This window comes from Excalfactoria chinensis, chromosome 7, assembly GCF_039878825.1.
Source record: "Excalfactoria chinensis isolate bCotChi1 chromosome 7, bCotChi1.hap2, whole genome shotgun sequence".
Classification (NCBI taxonomy): Eukaryota; Metazoa; Chordata; class Aves; order Galliformes; family Phasianidae; genus Excalfactoria; species Excalfactoria chinensis.
In genome coordinates this window covers 9,950,470-9,970,644 of record NC_092831.1, presented here as the reverse complement: position 1 = coordinate 9,970,644, position 20,175 = coordinate 9,950,470, and the positions used below count along the sequence as shown (strand labels likewise).

The following is a 20,175-nucleotide window of genomic DNA, read 5'->3' as shown; positions in this document are numbered from 1 at the left end:
GCAGGATTTAGATGTGTCTGATCTAAACCCCAATGGGAAGCCATGATAAATGGTTAGAAATTGTACTTGCAGGTCTTTTTCCAAAACATTTTAGCCTATGCATGAAAAAACAATGCTCACAAAAAGAATGAATAACCACAGAAGTAGAAAGAGTACAAGGAGTCATACAGGGAGGTCAGCCAACAACTGCTTACAGCTCTTTTGGTTTTGATGTAATTTTCCTTATTCACATAAACACACACATTGGAGCTGTTGCTACTACCAAGTCTTTTGCTCTAACAAATCTTGTATACGTGCTTTTTTTCAGCTAATTCACGTGTGATGTGAATATGCACATACATTTATCTAGCACTGTACCTATGTATACAAACTGTTAATAGCAACAGAACAGACAGTAGCAGAAGAGCTGAAGCCAGATACAGCTCCCACTCCTTCCCAGCTGTCAGCAGCACATGAATCACAAAATGCCTTTGGAGAGATTTTCAGTTATTGGATTCAGCATAGAGGTGTGTTAGTTCTTTATGAAGGCAAATGGAAAGCTAGCCCAGACTTTTCTGAATTACAGGAATTGAGTTTTTCTGAAGAGGATTCTCCTGTATCCAGCAATGACACGTTCACCTAACTTAAACAAAAAACTGACCCAATTCCGTGTGAGGAATTTGTCACCAACCAGACTCAAGGCCTTGTTGATGCAACATTGTAACTAATACTGTCAAGAAACTGGAAAAACAAAAAGTATCCAATACAAATTAGCTCTGTTAGTTGTGTGTATGTGTGAGCAATTGTAAGTCTCCACATAAGCATTAATAAACAAAATAGAAACATGAAAGAGAAGTGTGCAAAGTGAGAAAAAGTTCGGATTTCCTCCCAGTTGTGACAGCTTGGCCAAAGCTCCACACAATCTGCAATGTGCTCTTTAAGTATGTAGAACACACGCATTTGTTCAGGAGAACAATCCCACCATAAATAAGTCATGAGAGACTTGCAGGATCAATGCAGGATTTACTGTCTGAACCCTCAACTAAAATTCTGAGCTTGCAAATGTTTTCTTCAGAGCCACCCATTGTGTCTCTGTGGATTTCATTTAAAGATCAAAGCCCAAGACAAAACCGCAATAGAAATAATAAAAACAACTTATTTCAGTAATAGTTTTAAATAAATCAAATAATCTATGCTTCCAGGAAGGGACCATTCACAACCTCACTGGGCAGCCTCCTCTGGAGTCTCACCGCTCTCATAGTAAATAATTTCTTCCTAATACTTACTTTAAATCTACCCTCTTCCAAATTTAAAACCATCAGTTCACTCAATTGAACCTCCTCACTTGGAATGGAAGGCCTTTTTGGTGCACAGAGACGCACATCTGCAGGGAAGCTTTGAAAATAAGCAACTTGCAAGGCCAGGATGTCAGTGCTGACACTGACCACAATACTGCTAAATGCTGGAATCCTGTCATTTACACATAGCTAGCTTAAGGAAAATTCACTAATATCAAGTTAATCTTCATGAGTAAAAATGGACTACAGGATTTAGGGATTAATGTAAGATTAACTGGATTCTAAAAATACAGTAATGGAACCATCTTGGCCTAAATTGCTTTATATATATAAATATATATGTATGTATATATATAAAAACAAGAAAAGGGACGACAGAATAGCAACTATATAGGGTTACCATTACACTGATACTTTTCCCCCACCTTCCATCCCCCCTTTCCTGACTGTATAACAATTGCATTCCTAGAAATGAATTAAACTTCATTAAAACAAAACACTCCTCCTCCCTACTATGAGATTTGTTACAACCACCGTAATACGTAACTGTAATTGAAATTTCATATTCAGTGTACAAGCCAGACTCGGTGGTGCACAAAATTCACACCAACTGTGATGCTGGAACGCTGCATTGAATTTTTAGATCAAAGGCTCAAGATGGTATCTCAATTTATGTTCACTATAATGGAAGAAACGTAGCAAAAAGACAATACAAACAAGTTGGCCCTGACATGCAGCATGCTTAAAACACTGCGGTTGGAGAAAACAGCCTCATACAAAACTGAAGCTACATAGTTAACTATAAAAACAAGCCACAGTTGGATATTTACCATCCCTTTAAGGCTCTGGTATCAAATAAACTTCATTTAACCGATAAAAAGCCTCTTGAATTATCTAAAATTTCTGAACTCTAAGTTGAACTCCAGCCATATCTCAGTAAAAACTGAGTTATTACAGATAGATTATTAAATGAATTAAATCATGAAGGTCTGAACCAAAAACCTTCCTCAGGATTCCACTCTAAATCACTGAAATCAATGGGAATCTTGCCAGTGATCTCATATGGATGAAGACAGTGACACTCTCTCCCCTGATAGCATTTGAAGTTGGTATAAGTAAATGAATCAATACTGACAATAGCTATTTAGGTTTAAAAGTTTATGCAAAGGACAGCGTAATAACTATGAAAACCAAACAGATTTTGACCATTTATCCTTTCTTTTTTAAATAACCTTTTTTTAACTATTTGATTTGATGCAGAATTAAGTCCAAAATGTTATGTTCTACTTACACAGTATTCCTTACAGCTGTATTTTATCACTTACGTGCAAAACAGATCTTGAAATAACATTCCTCAGCCTTAAGCAAGAGCTTTCTTCTCACTTTTAATATACATGCACAACTGTTAAATTACTATACACAGGAAAAGGGCCTGGAGATAAACTACAGTTAATTATGTCTGAAATGAGACATTTTTCATACAACATGCAATGTAGTTGGTTGAATACGTATGACATGGTATTTGATCGGAAACATTAACTGTCCTGTTCTCAGCCTTGTGCAGAACAAAAATCTTGCCTGTGGTTAAGCATAATGAGATTTTCTATTTATACCGTGCACCCAAGCTGTATGATAGTGATGCTCCTTTAAAACTTCAGCTTTTCTGTTTGTCTGCTTGAAAGTCTTCTATGAAATGTCATGTGCAACTTGTTAACTCAGGATTAAAAGTGTTGAACAAAACCCATACAAAAATAGATCTTCCATCTCTTCATTGGAGGATTTAAAATAGAAATGACATTGTACCTACTTGCAAGAAAATCAGATCATGGATAGATTTACTCAACAACAGACTACAGTGGTACTGACTGCTTCACTGTGACCTAGAAAACACAAGCTTGCTCTCCCATAAATTTCCATCAGTGCTGTAAAGCACGGCAGCCCCACACAAGTTTATTTAATGAAACACAACAAAAATCGGGCTACACTATTTTCATACTAATAGTGAAATGCTGAGAACCAGAATTGAAGCATGCAGAAGAAAATAGAAGGGAAACAGGGTTGGAAATAGGGAGCGTGTCAGGAATCTAACAGAAGACAGAAAACAAGCTCATTTCACCTGGCAGTGTCTTGAAGGGACAATCAGAACAAGGAAAAAGGAGGGGGAAAAAAATGGATCCTTAGAACTCCAATGCCTACAAAGTACTCACCAAGTGGAGGAAAGCCCCGAGCAGGGCTTGTATCTCGACTGCTCTCACGGCTGGTATCACGGCTGCACCCCTGACTCATGCTGGGTCGGGGGATACGACTGCTCCGTGCTAGCATGCAGCATGGAGAGTTTCAGAGAAGGTGAACAAGTTTAATGAGGACAGAAAAGCTCAAAGTCAAGTCACATTTCTGTTAGTTAAGGTAATTATCACATTAGTAATCATCAGTTCCAGCAGCCAGCTCAGGCTCTTACAAACCAACTATGCTACACGCTGAGCTGTGTTTGTGATGTGAAATTTCATCAGTATTAAATGTCTGGCTGATAGTATCTTTGTTTCTTAAGCAATCCAAGTTTTGTCATTCAAGTGGAGTAGGACATCTTCAAACATTTAGGGAAGCTCTACAATTACAAAGCATGCAAAACAGATGAAGCTACATAAAACTCTCACGAAAGATTTCTTCCTTAATTAAAAGATAAACACCCTTCTGGAACAAAGAAGAAGCATTTTTAATGAGATCAAAGTGCTTTAAAAGTCTGTCTCAATACCAGTATAATATCTTTGAAGAGATTTGGTTTTTGCAAGGATAACTTTGTCCTGAACAAATAACTTAAGGAAAAAAAAAACAAACACCTGTGCATACTGAAGAGACTTTTCTCTAACAAATGATACTGGGAAAAAATGATTCAGACCCTAAATACCTGGAAGACAGCTTAGGAAGTGGTTTGAATTTTAAGATAGCAGCAGCTTCATTTTTATTTTTATTTTTTAAAACAACAGATGTTTAACTTCTGCTCCTCAACATTTCCAAAACCTTACAGTTATGGATGAGATGCACACTACAGTCTTTGACAAAACCCTGCATCAACGAGATTTATCTGTGGTCTGGCAGCTATAAACATTCAGCTTCCCCTAACAGGCTTCTATCTATCAGCCATGTCAAAGCAACTCATCATACGCAGCCTTTGGCCAAATACACAACAGAAGACAGAAGATGAAGTGGCTTTCATAGTAACAAGCGACCCCACTTACTTCATTTGAAGTTTTGTCCACTGAGGAGAAACAGAACTAGTGCTTTCAGAAAGTTACTGGACATCATGGATTTGAATTTTAGGTTTTTATAAAGACAGCAATTTATTCCTATGCAGATTCTTTGCCATTGACATGAAAGATGATAGCAACATGTTACTGAAGAAAGCTCTATGCCCAGCAGAGAATAAAACATTTTTGGGTGCTAAAATGGCAACTAATTGTCATGAATTTATTTTGAAGAACTTAAGTGCTTCTGTGAGCTCACCAAGAAAGCAGATCACACGTTTATGCAGCTCCTCTTTTTGATGAGGAGATTCATATATATGAGAAAAACCTTGCCAGAAAATTCAGTCTGATTTTGAATGGTCATTCATGCCTTGGGTGGATTAGTATCCTTTCAAGCAAAACAGTACAGCACACAATAGAAACTTTTGTATTTAAGCTTTAAAATTTAAATAGAAACCACTGCCAGATTCTTGGTTCTCTCCCAAATTTGTAAAACCCAACTAATATCTTTAAGATGAATTAATGGTTCTGATGGTTAAACTTCGATGTCAGACAATACAAGATGAGACAGTGACCATGCTGATTTGATCAGTATGTGTCAAAAAAGCCTATGTGAATTAGGTGGTCCTGTAATAAATAAGGGAGACGAAATAATAAAGAGTTCGAAATTAGGGTCCACAAGTACAGTGACCCCATGTCAGGCTATCAGGAATAAAGCTGTAAGGTAAACTACAGACAGAGGTAACAATCTGAAGTCTCCTGCACAAATACTTGCTTTGGACTGCAGGCTCTCTAGAAGCCAGTTCCTCATTCTTGGGTCTCATGCTTCTGTGTAGATAATGGAAGCCTTCACGTCATGTTTGCACAAGTAGTCATTTCGCTCAAAAGAGATTTGTCAGTCTTTTCTATAATGTAACCCTAAGTCCAGCTCTTCAGAGAGAGGGAGTTGTGAATGATTAGAAAAAGTAATTGATGTACACAGTATATCCTCCTTCCATTACTGATAATAACAGCAGCATGAAGTATGAAGACAAAGCACTATAAACTACATTAAAGCAGTCTAGGAAGACAAAGCCAAAGATGAACCACAATACTGACCGCATAGAGAAAGCCCAAAAGCAAACAGAGTATTTCATGAGCAATGATCCAAAGATTTACACATTACTGAATGGAGAAATATAATAAAACAAAACAAAAAAAGAATGGACTGAAAAGAACAAAATGATGAATCTGTTGTGGACTCCCAGGCATCTGCCCCACCCTTCTTTCTTTTTATGTTGTTTTGTGCAGAGAAGATTGGATAGCAGTTATTCAAGAGTATTTTCATCAAGCACTACCAAAACTAAGGGCCAGTAGTGTTATCAGTTAGACAAGCTTCTCATAGACCCAAAGCCTGACTGTGCTTTCAGAAGACAAGAATGTCAGAATTCCCAAACTCCACCAGCAGAACTCAATAATTCTCCTGCTGATCAATTTACCACTTGGGAGAAGCCGACATTTCATTAAGGTGTGGTTTTTAATGATTTCTAACTACGCCTGTGAAATCTGAAAATGCTGCTAAAGCAACCAATGCTGAGCACAGCAGTAGGGTACGACCCAGCAGAGACAAGCAATGAACTGCCTTTCACTTTCCAATAAACACACACAGCATAACTACTGGTGGAAAACCTGCATGCTATGTGCTAACTAACTGCTCCTGCATCACTTTCTGCAGAATAACATTATCTTGAATCTCATGCTTCTTTCAAGTCCAACTGGCAACCAAAGATCTGGTTCCTCACCTTCTAAGCTCAGAATCTGGGAGGTGCCATGGAACCTATATCCCCACTCCGATGATGGGCTTGAGTGGAGGAGCAGGTAGTTGGCCTTCAACACACATCTACGCTGCAGTGCCTGCCAGGATACACAGCCTGCTGAGCATCCAACAGCATCCATCTCCAATGCTTTCAGCAAATGAGAGGAATATGAGCGTATGGATGCCTGTAGTCAGCAATGAAAATTAATCTGGCAACAAGCTAGTGGAGCTTACAGGCATCCATGTGCTAGGCTCTATTAGCTTATCACTGCCTTTGCCTTCTGAAAAGCCTCCAGTGAGTGGCTGTTGTATAAAGCTCCACCCCATGCACAGACTTGCACTGTACGCTTACTCTTGCACACACAGCACTGGTCCAGCTGAACACCTCCTAGTCACCCTTGCAAAATACTACAATTCAACTCAATGGATGAGTTATGAACAGGACCCAGGAACCACCCATTTCTTACAGCTTGATCTGCAAGATAATTCAACACCCTCCGCACTACAGCATGACCATGCAAGTTAAGAGACACTTCAGTCCATGGGTTAAGAACATGCTTGTCAAACACATATATAATTCCACAGAGCTTAAAGGATTGAACAAACATCTGATGCTGTATGTGAGCTCAAGTATTTGAATTAATGTAAGAAAAAGTGTATTGGCATACTTAGGATCAAGGTGAATGGGAGTCCATTTAATGAAATGAGTGAAAAAAATGTGTCAAAGAAAGACAGAAACTGAAGCAACACAACAGAAGACAAGAACTGTAGCTACTTGTAAGTTATAAATGCAATGGGATAATGGTATAAAGATGACAGATCAAAAGTTACATTTCTTCAAATCAATCTTATTGTATTCAAAACTCAATAAAGAGACCATTACTGCAACTGAAAGCTAAAGCCAATGCAAGTGTTAAACTATTGCTCTCATGAGAGCCTGAATGAACAGACTTTGGTCAGTCATCAACCCGGGGATGGGTGAAAAACATACATCTGATAGATGTCAGCTCACTCTCAAACAACACTGACTGTGTTCACAGACAGCACATCAGAGCAGTGAGAGACACATTACACTTCCAAAGGATTTCGTGGCTCCCATAATATACCTGAATGCAGGCAACCCAAGAGTGAGGATTTTACAAAGTTAATTCCCTTCAAATGCTAAACACTGTTTCAAATCAGACCACATTACACGATGTAAGTATATTTGATGGTACTATCCATCATTCTTCATTTACTTTCAAAAACTAAGCTCTTCTGCAGAGTGACAGCACAACTATTTGGAAAACACCACATTTTGAAAGTAACGAACAGAAGAGCATCCATAGAAAAGTCATAAAATAGGTCAGACCGAGAACACTACTAAAACTGGAAAAATAATCACATTAACCATGCGGTATTTTTTATGACTCCTGACAGCACGTTCACTCAGGTGCTTCTCTAAAAATTCTCTACATAGAAATGCAGCTTACATTTCAAATATAGTTGCTCCTGTAATAGTTAAAAATTTAATTGCCAACACTAAGGTTATTATTTCAATGTAGTCTACCAGTAAAATTTTGGAAGATATAAAATACAGTAGCAGTTGTTTAAAACTATGTGAACTTCAACCTTCTGAAAACATTTCCATTTCAGAAACAAAAACAATATCTACGTGCTTAACCCACTGAATATCTTTTTCCTTTTTAATCTCAACTCAGATACACAAAAATTGCTATATGATGATGCTTACCCACCTGCTTATTAAAACAAGTCTGCTGATAAATTTGAAAATAGAAACTATGGATTATTTGTACAACAGTCACTAAGCCAAGAACTTTGGAAGTAGAATAATTAAAGCATAAGTTTAAAATACCATCTAAAAAAGTGGCTCCAAAATATTCCAGACAAGAAGCAAACCATTTAAGCTGCAAAAATTGTTAAATAATCACAGAAGGTGACTCTCACCATCCTTGATTCCAGCTAACTGTAAAATCGCTCAGCTGATCCTAGGACTAAGCCATTCATGTGAGTGAGGTACTTTTGTTTTGATAGTTATTCATGGCAACTGTTTTTGCTGCCTGGCCTAAAAACATCACTCATGCTGTATTTCAAACAGAAGATATAAACATCTTCAGGCATTTTGAAACTATGCTTCAACCTAGAAAATTAGAATTACTTTCCTATAAACTATAATAAATAATAGCGCATTTCTGGAAATAAAACCTTAACTTGCCAGTTGAGGAACTCAGAAGAAAGACAACAACCATGTACATGTTTCCTATTCAACAGGAAAGCCCATCCTTTGAGCACGCTGACCAGTGTGTCACTGCAGTGACTATTCTTACCTAGTCCTATTCTGTTGGGACTCGTCTCTCGACTGCATCCCTGGCTCCGGGGGATCTTGCTGCGCTTCTCTGAAGATGATGGCACTGGTTGAACTCTGGATGTTCCACTGCTCAAGCCACCATAGGTGCTTCCTAACAGCTTACCCGGAGAACTAGACCGACTACCAGCTGGAAGAGAACCAGAAATGAGGAATACAAACTGTTAACAAAAAAAAAAAAAGCAAACCCAACAAACCCAACATCTTAAATACTCTGATGGCAAAACTGCGACACAATCAGCTCTAACAGTACGACCCAAAGCACACAGAAAAGTCACGGGACTGCTTCCCATGGGTTTTAAGAGGATGACTGAAGAAAGTTCGTGGACAATAAGCACTGACATTAGCAATTCTGTACATATGAATGGTGCTACCCAATCAAGATCAAGACCAAAACAGACACCACAGTGCGGGAATAACCTAAGCTGAATTTCAGTGAGCTTGTGGAGATGCCAGGATCAGCCTTGCAGCAGCAATGTAGGGACTATAGGCTGCTTTGCCTCAACAAGTAGCAACAAAAATTAGCTCATGTGGAGTGCCGTGCAGCAGAAAACCAGCTGCTGCAAGGTAGTTCAGCCATCTTCATGTTACACTACAGTGGTGGCATTATATTCCAACAGTAATTCAGGGAATAAAAATCATTACCAACAAAAAAAGAATACTGTCTCAAGAGTAGCAAACCAGCATGTTGAAGGGTAAACCAACTAACCCTGTTACATTTGTAGAGCTGCTGATTTACTTGAGTCTAACTAAAGCTAATTGGTTATTCTTCAGCTAAAGAAAGAATATTTAGCAAACTGAACAGCTGACAGGGTTTATTTCTCCTTGCCTGTTTGAACTGCTCATGGCAAGTTTACATTTTTTCCAAGCCGTGATGTCTAGTCTGCTGACCAAGATTTATTTACAATATCTACATTCCAGTTGCAGCAGACATTTGTCTGAAATATTCATGCTGTCAAACTCAATAAGGTTGAACCATATAATTATTTTTATCCACAAAATCTTATTTTTGTAACATGTTTCTGTAGAAAATTAAGTAGTGCCAGCTCTAAGGTAACCAGGAGACTATGAAACTAAGGGATTTAAGACCCCTTTTTGTTTCTTTATCTATACAGAAGACACACTGAACATTTGCCATTGATACCATCCCTAACATCCAATATTTTATTGCTGTTGCTAGAATAGCAAGGAGAATCACCTCTAAAAAAGGTTACAGAAATTTCATGTTTTGTACAAATATTCAAGTTGTTTGCTTTCTAAGAAGTATCCACACATCTCAAATATTTTAAGTCCCAAATACTGTTATGATTACTAAGCATTAACTAAGAGATAAAGGTTCTTAATTTACAGAAGGTACAGTTTTACTAATCTGATGGACAATTACTCATTTCTTGAGTAAAGCCATTTTGAATCAAATGATGTGTTCCAATATTGTGTGTGGTTCTGGGTCATCAGAGCAGTTGTGAAAGATGCCAGTTTCTCTCACAGTTCTCCTACCAGTTACACTGCTGCACTCACTGATGTCAGAGGAGTCTCACCAGAATAACTGTAAGAGGAATTTTGTGCATGAACTTTAAGCTCCAGGAGCTTCACTGCAATGCCTATAACAATGAGCCAGCTTCAATACACTATTTATGCTTACCATGTTTGATTACTATTAGAAATCTAGGTCATTTGCCATACATATTGATTTTCTAATTTTAGGAACATGCTTTTTAAGCCTTGATAACGAGGAGAGAATGAAGGAAGCTAAAAGCTTAGCAGTTAAAAAACTGAAGGAAATAATGTGAGAAAGCAAGAAAGGGAAAATGTTTCTTACCACCAGCAGGATTAGCTGATCTGGATCCTTGATTATGAGGGCAGACCAAAGGACAGGCAAAAAGTGGATTAAAAGACATGAAGACAATACAGCGTTCAGCATGCAGTTTATGCTATACACAGACAGATATATTCACAAATGTGCCACTCCAAGAGCCCCTGCAGAAGGCAGTGAGTTAATGTGCAAATGCAAGTGATTTAATTCCCAAAGGCTTAACAGCTTCTCAGCATTATCAACCCACACTGAGACACAAGTTCTGCTTAAACTGTACCCCAAGCCCATGCTGTATAACTGAAACAAAGCTACAAAGGCATAGGCATATGAGTTTGTTCTTGTGAATATATTATACATTAATTCATTTTTTACTTTATGCAATGCTTGGCTTAGGAGATTAAAGATCGTATCTAGTTGTGCTAGGCTGGAATCAAGATTCAACCAACTAGACTAACAACAGGTACAGATGTGACTATCCTACAGCCTCTTAAGTACATAGCATGAAAAAAAATCAAACCCATAGTGTTTGAACCACTCCACACTTCCTTACATATATCTGAAACTTGTATTATCTTATCTGATCATTTCCCACTAAGTAAAAAAAAATAAAAAGAAATTTTAAAGAAAATTTATGGTTTTGAATCGAGTTCTATGTTCTAAACTATAGGAATTCAGATCAGAATACCAAACCCCCAGTTCTGTCGTGACTTCAATGTAGACTTCAATTCAGCCCCATCCTACCTATAATACTTCTCTCTTCCGCCATCCCTGGTTATCATAATGCTATAAGCTGCTTTCCCATATCTACAGCATGATAGAGCAAAGCAGTGATGGCACAAACAAAGCAGAGCTTTTGAATAAGGCGAAACAACTTGAGAGGCTCCCTCCCCCCACCCTGTTTCTTTTTGAGTGACAAAATTCTCTTTAGACACACAACAAATATGCAGCAACACCGCCTGCATGGCTCCTAGGAGAAACCACAGCTTGTAAGGAAGTCAGGGAGCATGGATGCATCATGTGAATAAAGAGAACAGAACAACCTCTCCCTCGTATCTACAAAAAGTAGGTAGTGTTCTATTCTAAACTGATGCTAAAGCACACATTAACTTTAAACAGTTCACACTGCACATACAGAAATATAGTAACATAAGCAGGAGAAGCTTGACAGGGCAAGAACCCAGGACAGCAATTAGCTACAGAGATAGAGGGCATCTCAGTGGGACCTGGTACAAGTTTAGTCTAGCGTGTCACAAAAATCTGCAGCTCTGCTGCACAATAGGTTAAAAAAGGAAGCAACTAAACACACTGTTTTGGTGCCCTTTGTCAGTAAGAACATATACTGAAAGCTAGCGGGGATTCATTATGTCACACGTCCAAATATTATTCACTAGAAGTGAGCCCAATTCTCAGCTGATGCTACCACAACTCAAGAGAAATGCATTAATAACTGTTTTTTCTCCTCCCCCTGAAACAAAACACTTCTTACGCTGGGACTGGGAAACCACTTTAGCCCGGCTGCGGCCTCGGGTATCAGCAGGTGTTGAGGTGACGCTGGTGGCACTGCCAGAGCTCTGCCTCCTTGTACGAATCCGACCTGGAGGAATGCAAAGACCAAACTGTTAACAGGTTTCTTCCGAAGGCAACAGCCGTTTTTAAAGCACCATCTGTTCTAGGCTCGCAGCATTGCTATGCACACAACTAACCAGGACTCAGAGGCGAATTTTACAAGGAGACGCAATGAGGAACAAGGGAATATACAGTGATGGTCAACACATCCAAAACTCTTTTTGCTTTCAGTAATGCTATCAGCCGGCTCAATTAAAAAAGAAAAAAAAAGGGACCTCCCTGTACAAAATAATTACTTTCTGATAGGACGATCTCCCTGTCGCAGATAGGCACAGCAGCTGTAGCCACAAATTCCATCGCTGGGATTTCCAGACCGCAGCCCGGTGCTTTCTGTCCTGCTCTCCATGCACACTGCAGTGAGTCTGCCAACGCTGCCCAACCACGCTTTTATTTCAGCCTTATTCACATCTCCCTGCTGTTTACTGATCCCTTGTATTTATACTGAGATCAGTGTAACTTTACTAGTAACGGTGATTCCCCTTTAACACAATCAACATAGTGGAAAAAACATTCCATGTGTCTGCCCTTTATTTAGGCAGAGAATGGATACAAAGTCCCAAAGTGTTCTTGGTCCTTTTTCTGTCCTTTACTCCTGAAAAAGCCACAGTAATTCGAGCTAGAACAGCTTACGAGGTCATCAGTTCATCCCCTTCCTGGGGCAGGGCTGTTCCCCTCTGAATGTTCTTTCCAGTGCAAAGGTTCATTATCAGTCTCTAGCTAATGGGAAAGAAATGATAATTAAGAGTAACACAAAGAAAGCCTCCACCAGCACTTTCAACAACTCTGTTCTCTGCCAAATCTGAAGCTGTTTCTCAGGACTAACGCCAGGGCTATCCTGCATTCAGAGGATGATTTCAAGACCCAGGCATAATAATGAAAGGAAAAACACAACAGGTAAGATAACAGTCTTGACAACTGCGTCCACCAATGAGATATTTATCTCCCGTGTGCCCACCATAAGCAAAGAAACACAAACAAGGGGATGTACACCTCCCACCCAAAAACCAGGGGAGGTTCACGTGCAGCACAAAGACAGCAGCACGCAGCCCCAGGCTGAGCAGAATGGGAGCTCCGTTCCTTTGCACGAGCTCTCAAAATATTCATAACATGGGCTGCATCTTTCTGATAGACAAACTGACAAGGAAAACTTGGAGCAGAAAGCCTAGATTTGTTTTCAGTGGGGGAAAAAAAAGGCATCTGTACTTTACAACATACCTCATTTTGAAAACAAATCGGTAGGCTTACAGAGCTATTTTAAAGCCAGTTAAGATGGACTGAGCCAAGATGAAGAGAGCCAAGAAAGAAGACTATATTCAAATCATTGTTTATAAATGTGACAGAAAAAAATGATTAGCACAAAACCAGGAAGACGCAAACAAACTGGCAGCAGTTGGTGTACAAAGCAAAGAAGCTAAACTCAAGCAGTTTAAGGAACCAGTAATGGAATTGACCATCCATCCTTCCACAATGCCAGTAGAAAGCCTGCAACCCAAGTTGGAATTCAAGGCCTGGTAACAGGCAGCACTGGCAAACACAGTGATTAGCATTAACATGCAACTACTAGCAAGATTAGAAAGTACTGTTTTATTTTGAAACCCCTAAAGGTCAGCAGGTAGATTCCTACCAAGTTGGTCAGTTTCTGAACAGATGCTGCTTCATTCTGGGCTAGTAGATTTTGGCCTGAAATCTGATGTGGCCCAGAGTGTGCCAGGGAGAAGACTGGGACAAAAAGTTGCTCTTGAGAAGCAGCTATAAAGTTTCATTACTTTACACAGATCTGCATGAGAAAAAGATGGAGAGGGACCTGGGATATTTCACAAGTTAACTGACCTCCACACATGCACACAGTCCTTAAGTTAGTCTTATGATATCCAAAACCTACTTGCTTTTGTAATAATGCAAGGTGTAACTACCTGGGTGGAAAATCAAGGTTTTAAGGTTAAGTTTTCCAAGTATAATAGATTCGTTAAAATGTTCATTTACACAACACAAATGTCTCTATTACATTTCTTTAAGCATTCCATCCGCAAACATGAGCCTGCATTCACATCCACATTTGCACACAGGAGTGCCTTCTTTAATCCCTATCATTCTACCACAAATAAAACATTTCAAGAGCAGAAATAACAGCAAAAGCTAGGCAGACGTTTTCTTGTTGTTGTTAGATGCGAACAAACCCAAATCCTGAACACTTCTTTGCTTTCAGACAGGTTTGTTTTCCATATCCAGCTCTAACTGCAGATGAAGCAATTCCTATTTTATAGCTGTCATTATTCTGCTCTTCATAAAAGAATTACTTTAACCTGAGAGCAACAGCACAGCAAATGAACAAAGACTGCCCCAACTAGTTTCCAAAAGGCTTTTAAAAAGGCCTTTGATCTAAGTCTGACATGCAAATGTGACGCTTTGCTGGTACAGAACGTATTTTTAAAGACTCCACATATATGCTTTGCATTAAGAAATCAGTTGTGGGTTTTTACGATTAATGGATCAGAATCAACTTTGAGCTGTCTAACACATGCCTTAAATCTAGGAGAGTTTTTCCCCAGCTTGGAAAACGAATCCTGAATGAGCCTCTGGGATCCCCCTCGGTGTACGTGTGTCACTTGGTGGTAATACATTTGTGAGGAATACACACAGTTCTATGATTTGTATGTAAACCTGTAAAAATATATCCTCCTTACAGTACGTAAGGCACAGATTCCATACATAGCACAAGTCCAACATTAGCAGTACATGACCTAACTTTGCAGCACAACTTCCCCAGACACGCACTCTACCCTTACCATCAATATATGCTATCACTTGGTTTTGTATAAGATCTTCTGACAGCGCAGAGAGTTAAAGGAGCAAAAGCAGCACTGCGCTGCTCTACACCAGTATGCAACTTGTGCCAGCACTTGCAAAGGGATTGACCAAGAGAAGAGAGAAACGTACTACCTGAACACGTCAGTTTAAGCTACAATGTTCAGTCATGTCTTTGAGTTAAACCTTGTCGCTGAGGTCAATGAAGAGCTTTAAAGCAGAGAAGAAAACAGGAATAGTCATTTCTTGAAACTGTTATCCGAAGCCTTTGCTAAGGCTCAAGACTCAAGATGCTCCATCTTTTTAAGTCCAAATTATTTGAGAACAACGGTAACTCAAGACTTCACAGCACACAGGCAGATCACCTACACAGATAAAAGGTGTACACAGATTCATGCTACCTTTCCACAAAGAAGAACACTTTTGCAGCATTTGCTAACTGAGGTGGCACTACTTAAAAGAAAAGACCCAATACTCTCCTCCTAGCTTGCCAGTGGCACAAGCCACTTTTATCTTGCTCCTCTTTTGAGATGCCTGGCTCAAAACCAAAACACTGAAGAGAACTAAGGGCAGAGCAGATGGGAACTGCCAAGTTTGCACAATACTGTCTCCCAGCCGAGGGGAAGGTGCAAAACTTCTACACTGTAGCTACAAAAAGCCTCGATGGGAGCCAGACTGCAGATTAAACAATGCTGAATGACGTGCACAAACACAAGCACAGAGGAAAAGAAAACAAGGATTTGCTCTTGTAGTAGACACTAGTAACCTGCAACAAAACAGAGGCATGGATGCAGAAGGAATTCTTGCTTTCTGCTCAAAGTTCATCTCCTGCCCACACAGCTATTTCCCGAAAAAGGTCGCACTTGGCTCTGTTAATTTTCATTTCTAAGAACATCAAGTTTTGCCTTCTCTGCACCCCGCAAGATCAGAGCTGGCAAAAGACCCCTCTCTGCACCCGCGTTTGAAGGACACAATGAACTGCCATCTGCAGGCTGTTTTTTGCCTTGACAAAGGGAAACAAAGATGACGGTGAGTTTCAACCAATGATAAAACTCATCCTTCAAGGGCTCTGGCATAATGACAATAGGGCATTTAATAAACTAAAAGTGAAGGCATACCAGAGGACAGCTCCTGGAACAGACCTCCACAAACAACGTTACAGTCCAAGGAGAGGATCTGTACATTGCATAGGCTATTTCAGAAATTCATATTAAACGCTCAACGTTTCTATGTTAGGGTAAAGAAGAGACAATTCTGAAAACTATGGAGAAGAAAAGAAATGAAAAAGAAAGGCCGGTGAATTGAAAAGAAAAAAAAAAAAGCTAAGGATTAAAACAGCTTGGAACTTTCATTTCATCTGACAATGACTTAAATACGGGCATTTAGGCCAACTTCATATTCCATATCAGTGGGAGACCACAAAGGATGAGATTCTGAACATCAGTTCACCTTCCAACCATAAGTTTATGAGCCAGTTTTGAAGATGGTAGACACTTCTCCCACTAAATATTTAATCAATGCAGCAGTAATAGGAAGGAAAGAAAATATGTGATGGCAGCACAGCAGCACTTCTCAGAACACCACATCCAAATACAAGCAACCATCAAGGATACTAACACAGTCCCATCAAACAGTAATAGATCCCTTGAAAAGAGACTTCTAACAGGAAAACACTGGTTGGGTTAGGGGATAAGTGTCTTCATTATATGTAGAAGGCCTTGTTTTCAATCCCTGTCTGCCTCCAAAATAAAAACCAAAACAACAAAAAACAACATTGATTTTGTTTTGCTTGAGAAGTAAGAAATAAAGAATAAGCTTTGACAAATAGCCAGATAACCAACCAGACTGCAGGCCTTCCCAAACTAGCAGGCTTGGTGTTCTTGAAAAAAAACACCTCTCCTCCAACTGTTTTAAATGTAAGCCATCTCAGTTAACAATAAAGAGAGAGCGCTCAGGTTTAAAGAGGTTGACTCAATACTCCTTCCCTAGAGATCATTGTTTACTGTCCTCATTTTTCTGCCATGTGATCATCTCATTCAATTCTCTTGCTGCCCGGTCTCTTCCTGAAAGCATTTGGCAGTTGTGACCTGAGCTTTGGATGGAAAAACACAGCAAACCTTTACACAACATAGAGTAAGAAAACACAAGCCCTGCTTTTGTAATCTGTGCTCAGGTCACCGTCAACCAAAAGCGCTGCTGTAAATAGGAAGACACACATGCAATTCTGTGATTAGAAATCAGTCATGAAACCAGAATAGTGCCATTAGCAGGGAGCAGCTTAAAGAGAAAGTAAAGAACACCCCATGGCATCAAAATGAGCAGGACAACCATGCAACACTTCATGCAGGTCACCAGTGAACATGGATGAGAATCGTTAACACTTTGAGAACAGACCAGGTAGAGTGGTACGACTGAAGACACATCTCAGTTACATAGAGAGACTGCTTACCCTCAGTTTTAGTGGTAGTACCATCTTTAAGCAAATTAAAAAAAAATAAGGCAAGGATTAATAGGGAAGAATTATTAACATCGGCAGAAATGGGCACTACATATTAGCTAGAGAAGTATGGAAAGCAAATTAACACAAGCAAATGCAAAAAGTTTGAGCAACAAATCAAAATGTGATGAATCTGTAGAACAAGGTTACAAGTCTTTCTTTTCCACATTCATCTAATGCTTGTCAAACCCCATTTTCTTTGTTTGCCCCACCATTTCTCTCACAGAGACGCAAAGATGACAAATGTCCCTTCTAGCTCAAAAGGAAACAGACTCCTTTAGGTGCAGCCATGCTTGCATTAACTTGAAATACACAGTGCGTTTCCTGGTATTCTCCTTTAGTGTCTTAAGAGCAAGAGTAACACTGTACTCAGTTTCCAGGCTTCAAGAACAAAACCAGCTTTAAGATTTTCTTCCCCACTTACTGTTCTTTTTTGTGACATATGATAGCGCAAAAGCACATTTGCCACTGAAGCCAGTACATTGTGCATCTACAGAGTGGCTGTGTCCTTAAGTTCTGAAAGCACACTCTTAAGCAATCAACTCCGCAATCTGTATTAAGTGCTCACTGCACTGCATCTAGATCTTGAACTAAATATGAGCAAGCAATATAAATCAGAATAAAACATGAACTTCTGAAGCAAATACAACCAATACATTAAAGATGCTATAAAGGACTTCAGATATAGAAGAAATATTTCTACAAAGAGAATCTATAAAAAGCAACCTTATTTCATCTGAAATAAGATCAAATGCTCAACACTAAGGAAAAACTACATTCAGCTGACTCAAGGAAGGAATGAAGGCTATTGGCACAGCTCAAATCAAGACCACTGTCTCTGACACCCAATAGACATCCAATTTTTCTCCCACTTCTAAAGAATTAGATTAGTATGTAATCTGCAGAACGTGGAATTATTTGGTGTTGGTCACTGCCTTGCACTTCCTGCTTTAGCAAATTAGCAGCATCATCTCCAGGAGAGAAAGATCAAATGCAAACTTTGCTGTAAGAAACACTGGTGGGTACCTGACAGTAATATACAATGCTTGGACAAAATAGCACAGCGTGGCTATAATCCAAAACTAGTCAGCAATATCTTACATCCCAACTGTGTGGTGAAATGGGAAGGTCTGCTTTTCTTCAGTTCTTCATCTTTTTGCAAAATAAAGCAATCAAACTCAACAAAGATGTACTTCTCAAAGCACAGAACAATTCATGGAAAACCAGTGTCAAGGAAAGAGGTAAGGAAGAGAAGGGAAGGAGACAGAAGGAAATGTCAAAAGTAATAGAGCACTAAGCGTTTTCCTCAGCAGCATCACGGAACCAGAACAAGATCCATTCTTCCCCAGAAAAAAAGGCTGAGACTATCAAAACAATTCACAAAAATGGGAAGTTGTTCCAAGTCAGTTCCTTTGCAGATTTCCTGCTTAATTCCAAAAGGCGAGAGATCACACATTTATGCCCAGTAACTGTTAGTCATCTTAGAGAAATTTTCTTCTAGTTACAGGGTTTGACATTCAAATCAAGTTATCTAGGCACTTCCTGAGAGTAAAGAAAGTTGACCAACAGTAGAACATATAGATTTACCTAGTGATGCATATGAGCCTGGGGGCAGGGCTGCAGCAGAACTGAAGGGGGTGGATGCTCCAGAAGATGTCACTTTTGACTTGGCACTAGCTGCTGCATTCACATCAACGTCACTGCGGGATCGCTGCAGAGATCCTGGTGTTGACACAGATTTTGTACTTACTGTAGATGCTGCAGATGGGAGTGGGAGACCCAGAATAAAGAAGATTAATTTTTTGAGCTGTGTGCTTCAAAGAGCATGGCAAGCTGTTTAACATACTATTTTTAACGCTCTGTAATTGCACTGAAATACTTAAAGAATGTCTTATCAGGGTAATGTAGGTTTCCCCACAGTGACTGAGAAGATATTTCGAGAACTCCATCAGACACTAATCCTAAATGCCCAGAAAAGGCTACCAGGCCAGCAATATAACAAAACCCATCACCAACTTGTGAGTTGCCTGCTAAAGAAGACCCACACAGGTACTTCAGCCCAGCTTCTACAATTTGCTGGAAGTCTTCCTACTTTCCTTCTCAAAGATCTTCTTGTGAGCATCGCTGTTCCCACCACTCCTTGTTGTTTACCCTCTTAAGCAAAAAATTTGTCTATTCAGCTGCAAGCATGCATGCATTTGTGGGCACAATAAAGTAGGCGCCGCAGAAAATTCTTCTTGGATCCAATGTATTAACAAAGTATACTGATAGAGGCAGAAGATGCCTCTGTTATGCTCTGTATTCAAATTTACTACTTAGGTTATTATATGCATTTGCTTAGGACAGGAAGGCTGCCTGTACTTGTCGACAGAAATGTACAGAAGCATACAGGCTTGGGTTGGGTACATGAATGAAGAAAACAAACACGCCTACTGAATAAGGAAGCATTTTTTCTTATGTATTCCCTTGTTGATGTACTTATAAAGTAGTACCAGCAACTCCTGGTCACACCCAAATATTCTAATGGTAAAAATAGATTAATCAGAAGATAGAATTTAACACTGTAGGAATTCTGAGCAGACAGTGTCTCCAATAAGTGCTGAAACCATAAAAAACAAGTGAGAGGAAAGTGTAAGGGTGAGTGCACCAGTAGACTATCTAGTTGTATGAACTAGCATCAGTAGGAATTAATTACAGCTATTTCACCACTAAACTTACATTAGCTACAATTTTTAAAGCTTTAAAGCCTTCCTTC

At 39.3% G+C, this 20,175-nt stretch overlaps 1 protein-coding gene across 1 annotated transcript in view; it reads right to left on the bottom strand.

Annotated features, from left to right (window-relative positions):
* Positions 1-20,175, bottom strand: part of CLASP1 (cytoplasmic linker associated protein 1) — a 146,019-nt gene that overhangs the window by 54,240 nt on the left and 71,604 nt on the right. The window contains exons 19-23 of the mRNA XM_072341864.1: positions 19,008-19,178; positions 11,979-12,086; positions 10,499-10,525; positions 8,642-8,809; positions 3,485-3,592 (exon numbers count right to left, since the gene is read on the bottom strand). Coding sequence (XP_072197965.1) covers positions 3,485-3,592; positions 8,642-8,809; positions 10,499-10,525; positions 11,979-12,086; positions 19,008-19,178 — 582 coding nt within the window. The remainder of the gene's footprint in view (positions 1-3,484; positions 3,593-8,641; positions 8,810-10,498; positions 10,526-11,978; positions 12,087-19,007; positions 19,179-20,175) is intronic.